At 42.9% G+C, this 8,038-nt stretch overlaps 1 protein-coding gene across 2 annotated transcripts in view; it reads right to left on the bottom strand.

Moving 5' to 3' along the window:
• Window positions 1-6,312: 6,312 nt before the first annotated feature.
• The window catches only part of tbc1d9 (TBC1 domain family, member 9 (with GRAM domain)), a 35,247-nt gene continuing 33,521 nt past the window's right edge, over window positions 6,313-8,038 (bottom strand). Inside the window, exon 22 of one of the 2 annotated variants that reach the window (XM_077245906.1) lies at window positions 6,313-7,731. In XM_077245906.1, coding sequence (XP_077102021.1) covers window positions 7,712-7,731 — 20 coding nt within the window. In that variant the 3' untranslated portion in view covers window positions 6,313-7,711. The other variant, XM_077245904.1, reaches the window with a different exon arrangement.

Here is an 8,038-nt window from a genome sequence, read left to right on the forward strand (position 1 = left end):
GAAACTGTGTTCCCTGTCCACAGAGACATTAAATGTCCCCCGAGAAACTGTGTTCCCTGTCCACAGAGACATTAAATGTCCCCCGAGAAACTGTGTTCCCTGTCCACCGAGACATTAAATGTCCCCCGAGAAACTTTGTGTTCCCTGTCCACAGAGACATAAAATGTCCTCAGAGAAACTTTGCGTTCCCTGTCCACCGAGACATTAAATGTCCTCTGAGAAACTTTGTGTTCCCTGTCCACCGAGACACTAAATGTCCATAGAGAAAATATGTGTTCCCTGTCCACAGAGACATTAAATGTCCCTTGAGAAACTTTGTGTTCCCTGTCCACCGAGACATCAAATGTCCACTGACAAACTTTGTGTTCACTGTCCACAGAGACATAAAATGTCCTCAGAGAAACTTTGCGTTCCCTGTCCAACGAGACATTAAATGTCCCCAAGAAACTTTGTGTTCCCTGTCCACCGAGACATTAAATGTCCCCAAGAAACTTTGTGTTCCCTGTCCACCGAGACATTAAATGTCCCCAAGAAACTTTGTGTTCCCTGTCCACCGAGACATTAAATATCCCCGAGAAACTTTGTGTTCCCTGTCCACCGAGACATTAAATATCCCTTGAGAAACTTTGTGTTTCCTGTCCACCGAGACATTAAATGTCCACTGACAAACTTTGTGTTCACTGTCCACAGAGACATAAAATGTCCTCAGAGAAACTTTGCGTTCCCTGTCCACAGAGAGATTAAATATCCCCAAGAAACTTTGTGATCCCTGTCCACCGAGACATTAAATGTTCCCAAGAAACTTTGTGTTCCCTGTCTACCGAGACATTAAATGTCCCCTAAGATACTTTGTTCCCTGTCCACCGAGACATTAAATGTCCCCCAAGAATATTTGTATTCCCTGTCCACCGAGACATTAAATGTCCCCCGAGAAACTTTGTTCCCTGTCCACCGAGACATTAAATGTCCCCCAAGAAACTTTGTGTTCCCTGTCCACCGAGACATTAAATGTCCCTTGAGAAAGTTTGCATTCCCTGTCCACTGATACAATAAATGTCCCCCGAGAAACTTTGCATTCCCTGTCCACTGATACATTAAATGTCCCCTGAGAAACTTTGTGTTCCCTGTCCACTGAGACATTAAATGTCCCCAAGAAACTTTGTGTTCCCTGTCCACCGAGACATTAAATGTCCCCCGAGAAACATTGTGTTCCCTGTCCACCGAGACATTAAATGTCCCCTGAGAAACTTTGTGTTCCCTGTCCACCGAGACATTAAATGTCCTCAGAGAAACTGTGTTCCCTGTCCACCGAGACATTAAATGTCAACTGAGAAACTTTGTGTTCCCTGTCCACCGAGACATTAAATGTCCACTGAGAAACTTTGTGTTCCCTGTCCACAGAGACATTAAATATCCCCCGAGAAACTTTGTGTTCCCTGTCCACCGAGACATTAAATGTCCCCCGAGAAACTGTGTTCCCTGTCCACCGAGACATTAAATGTCCCCCGAGAAACTTTGTGTTCCCTGTCCACCGAGACATTAAATGTCCTCAGAGAAACTGTGTTCCCTGTCCACCCAGACATTAAATGTCCCCAAAGAAACTTTGTGTTCCCTGTCCACCGAGACATTAAATGTCCCTTGAGAAACTTTGCATTCCCTGTCCACTGATACAATAAATGTCCCCCGAGAAACTTTGCATTCCCTGTCCACTGATACATTAAATGTCCCCTGAGAAACTTTGTGTTCCCTGTCCACTGAGACATTAAATGTCCCCAAGAAACTTTGTGTTCCCTGTCCACCGAGACATTAAATGTCCCCCGAGAAACATTGTGTTCCCTGTCCACCGAGACATTAAATGTCCCCTGAGAAACTTTGTGTTCCCTGTCCACCGAGACATTAAATGTCCACTGAGAAACTTTGTGTTCCCTGTCCACCGAGACATTAAATGTCCACTGAGAAACTTTGTGTTCCCTGTCCACCGAGACATTAAATGTCCCCCGAGAAACATTGTGTTCCCTGTCCACCGAGACATTAAATGTCCCCTGAGAAACTTTGTGTTCCCTGTCCACCGAGACATTAAATGTCCTCAGAGAAACTGTGTTCCCTGTCCACCGAGACATTAAATGTCAACTGAGAAACTTTGTGTTCCCTGTCCACCGAGACATTAAATGTCCACTGAGAAACTTTGTGTTCCCTGTCCACAGAGACATTAAATATCCCCCGAGAAACTTTGTGTTCCCTGTCCACCGAGACATTAAATGTCCCCCGAGAAACTGTGTTCCCTGTCCACCGAGACATTAAATGTCCCCCGAGAAACTTTGTGTTCCCTGTCCACCAAAACATTAAATGTCCTCAGAGAAACTGTGTTCCCTGTCCACCCAGACATTAAATGTCCCCAAAGAAACTTTGCATTCCCTGACCACTGATACATTAAATGTCCCCTGAGAAACTTTGTGTTCCCTGTCCACTGAGACATTAAATGTCCCCAAGAAACTTTGTGTTCCCTGTCCACCGAGACATTAAATGTCCCCCGAGAAACTTTGTGTTCCCTGTCCACCGAGACATTAAATGTCCCCTGAGAAACTTTGTGTTCCCTGTCCACCGAGACATTAAATGTCCTCAGAGAAACTGTGTTCCCTGTCCACCAAGACATTAAATGTCCCCTAAGAAACTTTGTGTTCCCTGTCCACAGAGACATTAATTGTCCCCCGAGAAACTGTGTTCCCTGTCCACCGAGACATTAAATGTCCCCCGAGAAACTTTGTGTTCCCTGTCCACCGAGACATTAAATGTCCCCTGAGAAACTTTGTGTTCCCTGTCCACCGAGACATTAAATGTCCCCCGAGAAACTGTGTTCCCTGTCCACCGAGACATTAAATGTCCCCCGAGAAACTTTGTGTTCCCTTACCACCGAGACATTAAATGTCCTCAGAGAAACTTTGTGTTCCCTGCCCACCGAGACATTAAATGTCCACTGAGAAACTTTGTGTTCCCTGTCCACCGAGACATTAAATGTCCCCTAAGAAACTTTGTGTTCCCTGTCCACCGAGACATTAAATGTCCCCCGAGAAACTTTGTGTTCCCTGTCCACCGAGACATTAAATGTCCCCTAAGAAACTTTGTGTTCCCTGTCCACAGAGACATTAAATTTCCCCCGAGAAACTTTGTGTTCCCTGTCCACCGAGACACTAAATGTCCCCTAAGAAACTTTGTGTTCCCTGTCCACCGAGACATTAAATGTCCCCTGAGAAACTTTGTGTTCCCTTACCACCGAGACATTAAATGTCCTCAGAGAAACTTTGTGTTCCCTGCCCACCGAGACATTAAATGTCCACTGAGAAACTTTGTGTTCCCTGTCCACCGAGACATTAAATGTCCCCTAAGAAACTTTGTGTTCCCTGTCCACCGAGACATTAAATGTCCTCAGAGAAACTGTGTTCCCTGTCCACCAAGACATTAAATGTCCCCTAAGAAACTTTGTGTTCCCTGTCCACAGAGACATTAATTGTCCCCCGAGAAACTGTGTTCCCTGTCCACCGAGACATTAAATGTCCCCCGAGAAACTTTGTGTTCCCTGTCCACCGAGACATTAAATGTCCCCTGAGAAACTTTGTGTTCCCTGTCCACCGAGACATTAAATGTCCCCCGAGAAACTGTGTTCCCTGTCCACCGAGACATTAAATGTCCCCCGAGAAACTTTGTGTTCCCTTACCACCGAGACATTAAATGTCCTCAGAGAAACTTTGTGTTCCCTGCCCACCGAGACATTAAATGTCCACTGAGAAACTTTGTGTTCCCTGTCCACCGAGACATTAAATGTCCCCTAAGAAACTTTGTGTTCCCTGTCCACCGAGACATTAAATGTCCCCCAAGAAACTTTGTGTTCCCTGTCCACCGAGACATTAAATGTCCCCTAAGAAACTTTGTGTTCCCTGTCCACCGAGACATTAAATGTCCCCCGAGAAACTTTGTGTTCCCTGTCCACCGAGACATTAAATGTCCCCTAAGAAACTTTGTGTTCCCTGTCCACAGAGACATTAAATTTCCCCCGAGAAACTTTGTGTTCCCTGTCCACCGAGACACTAAATGTCCCCTAAGAAACTTTGTGTTCCCTGTCCACCGAGACATTAAATGTCCCCCAAGAAACTTTGTGTTCCCTGTCCACCGAGACATTAAATGTCCCCTAAGAAACTTTGTGTTCCCTGTCCACCGAGACATTAAATGTCCCCCGAGAAACGTTGTGTTCCCTGTCCACCGAGACATTAAATGTCCCCTAAGAAACTTTGTGTTCCCTGTCCACAGAGACATTAAATGTCCCCCGAGAAACTTTGTGTTCCCTGCCCACCGAGACATTAAATGTCCACTGAGAAACTTTGTGTTCCCTGTCCACGAGACATTAAATGTCCCCCGAGAAACTTTGTGTTCCCTGTCCACCGAGACATTAAATGTCCCCTAAGAAACTTTGTGTTCCCTGTCCACCGAGACATTAAATGTCCCCCGAGAAACTTTGTGTTCCCTGTCCACCGAGACATTAAATGTCCCCCGAGAAACTTTGTGTTCCCTGTCCACCGAGACATTAAATGTCCCCCGAGAAACTTTGTGTTCCCTGTCCATCGAGACATTGAATGTCCTCAGAGAGACTTTGTGTTCCCTGTCCACCGAGACATTAAATGTCCTCAGAGAAACTTTGTGTTCCCTGTCCACAGAGACATAAAATGTCCTCAGAGAAACTTTGTGTTCCCTGTCCACCGAGACATTGAATGTCCTCAGAGAGACTTTGTGTTCCCTGTCCACCGAGACATTAAATGTCCCCCGAGAAACTTTGTGTTCCCTGTCCACCGAGACATTAAATGTCCCCTAAGAAACTTTGTGTTCCCTGTCCACCGAGACATTAAATGTCCCCCGAGAAACTTTGTGTTCCCTGTCCACCGAGACATTAAATGTCCCCTAAGAAACTTTGTGTTCCCTGTCCACAGAGACATTAAATGTCCCCCGAGAAACTTTGTGTTCCCTGCCCACCGAGACATTAAATGTCCACTGAGAAACTTTGTGTTCCCTGTCCACCGAGACATTAAATGTCCCCCAAGAAACTTTGTGTTCCCTGTCCACCGAGACATTAAATGTCCCCTAAGAAACTTTGTGTTCCCTGTCCACAGAGACATAAAATGTCCTCAGAGAAACTTTGTGTTCCCTGTCCACCGAGACATTAAATGTCCCCCGAGAAACTTTGTGTTCCCTGTCCACCGAGACATTAAATGTCCTCAGAGAAACTTTGTGTTCCCTGTCCACCGAGACATTAAATGTCCACTGAGAAACTTTGTGTTCCCTGTCCACCGAGACATTAAATGTCCCCCGAGAAACTTTGTGTTCCCTGTCCACCGAGACATTAAATGTCCTCAGAGAAACTTTGTGTTCCCTGTCCACCGAGACATTAAATGTCCCCCGAGAAACTTTGTGTTCCCTGTCCACCGAGACATTAAATGTCCTCAGAGAAACTTTGTGTTCCCTGTCCACCGAGACATTAAATGTCCACTGAGAAACTTTGTGTTCCCTGTCCACCGAGACATTAAATGTCCACTGAGAAACTTTGTGTTCCCTGTCCACCGAGACATTAAATGTCCACTGAGAAACTTTGTGTTCCCTGTCCACCGAGACATTAAATGTCCACTGAGAAACTTTGTGTTCCCTGTCCACCGAGACATTAAATGTCCCCTAAGAAACTTTGTGTTCCCTGTCCACCGAGATATTAAATGTCCCCTAAGAAACTTTGCGTTCCCTGTCCACCGAGACATTAAATGTCCCCTAAGAAACTTTGCGTTCCCTGTCCACCGAGACATTAAATGTCCCCTAAGAAACTTTGTGTTCCCTGTCCACCGAGACATTAAATGTCCCCCAAGAAACTTTGTGTTCCCTGTCCACCGAGACATTAAATGTCCCCCAAGAAACTTTGTGTTCCCTGTCCACCGAGACACAAAATGTCCCCTAAGAAACTTTGCGTTCCCTGTCCACAGAGACAATTATTATGATTATTTTTTTGCGGTTTAAGATATATTGAGAGAAAACAATGAAACCACACCAATCGAGTCTTAAATTACTTTAAGCATGTCTCAAAAATGGCAAAACTTGCATAAAATGTTTAGTATTTGGTTGACCTGAGATGGAAGGAAAACATTCTTTGAAGGTTCTTTCACTGAGACAATGTACTTCATTTTTAACAGTTTCACACCCCTTTCTGTACCTCATTAATGGAAATGCCAAGCAGCAAATGGGCTGAAATACAGTGAGCAATAAATGAAACAGAACTGAAGGGTGTCTGATAACAGGACGTTTCCTTTTATACGTTTAATTCCGGGAAGTGGTCTGAATCATTTACAGGTCAATTTGAACCATTCACAATAAAAACGTAAACTTAAAAACAGCAGCATGAAATAAAGTAGAAACTCGTCTATTAAAAAAAAAAACACAATAAGTTAGAAAAAGGTGCACAGACATCATGCCTGGTGAGAACACAGCAAATGAAAAACTGTACAGGATACACTATAATAAACAGTGAACGTCAGATATTATACACAGCTGGACTGCATCATCTCTCAGCCCATTCATATCTCCAGGTTACGAACATCCTCACTTTCTACAAAGAAGAAAAACCCAAAGTGCAGGTGCAAAGGAAGTGAGAGCGGAAGAGAGAAATGAGGAATCTGGGAAATTACAGGTGATTTTGTGGCACATCGCTCCAACAATCCCAGTATTTCACGTCCCAGTTTATCGTGTCAAACCTTACGTACGTATTTCCCCATTATCCCAGTGAACGCTCTCACATTAAAGATGCTTTACTATACTGTAAAAACAAAACCATTCTCTTAATCTGTATTTTTGTCTTATTTTTAAAGTAAAAATATCTAGATTGCACAAGGCTATTTTAGAGAATATGATTTATATTAAAGTATGCCAAGTTTCTCTGCATCGTTCTTCCAAATAAAAGTTTTTATTAGCATAAATCTAAACATTTCTATTGAGGTTCATCCTTACCAAAAATGTTTATTAATAAATAAAATTCAATATATATTTTTAAAAGTCATGTGATTGCACGCAGTTTTGTTTCCCGAGTAAACTGATATTGTTTTTTTAGGATGTTTAGATACACTTATTGGAACACAACCTAAAAATACTGATTAAGAAAATGTTTTTCTCAGACTAGTGAGCTATTCTAGTCACGATTACTGTGATAAACAGTCTAAGTGTATTAGATACTATTAGTAAACATTTCTGTATATAAAGTACATCAAGCACATTGTAGTATCCAACAGTTCCTCTCAGACTCTGTACAGGTAAAAAGGTCATTCTGTTGGTCACATGATGAGCCTCTGGGGAAACTCGTTACTGTCGGTCCATAACAAGCTCACGCAGACATGAAGCCTCTGAAGTCTCGCTCTGATTTAACACCAGATCCATTGGTTTAGAGGACCCTCATGTCCTTACAAATTTGACTATTTAGGGTAGAATACAAAACGAGATATTTAGCAGAATGTCCATGCTGCTCATTTCCATACAATGCAAGTTAATGGGGACTGGAGATTCTGACCTCCTAATGACAATAAAAGTGGCCAAAATAATGACAATTACAAAACATCTGAGTCTTTCAATAGGTTTGTGCGAGGAACATACTAGAATTTACGTTGTTATTTGCTATTGTATGGTTTAAAGGGATTGTTCACCCAAACATTACTCGCCCTCATGTCATTCCAAACCCGTAAGACTTTCGTTCATCTTCGGAACATGAATAAAGATATTTTTAATGATATTTTAATGATTTCTGTCCCTCCTTTGACAGGCTTCATAACTACAACTTTAATGCTTCAGAAAGTTCATAAAGAGATTGTAAAACTAATCCATATGAATCAAGTGCTTTAGTCAGAGACTCGATCACTTTATATGATAAACAGATTGAATTTAGGCTTTTATTCACATATAAACATTCATGAATTCAATCTAAATTCTATCAGTTCATCATATGAAACGATCGAGTCTCTTCAGAAAA

Source organism: Siphateles boraxobius, unplaced genomic scaffold (genome assembly GCF_051911475.1).
Source record: "Siphateles boraxobius isolate OS27281-9 unplaced genomic scaffold, OSU_SipBor_1 29, whole genome shotgun sequence".
In the NCBI taxonomy this organism is placed as follows: domain Eukaryota; kingdom Metazoa; phylum Chordata; class Actinopteri; order Cypriniformes; family Leuciscidae; genus Siphateles; species Siphateles boraxobius.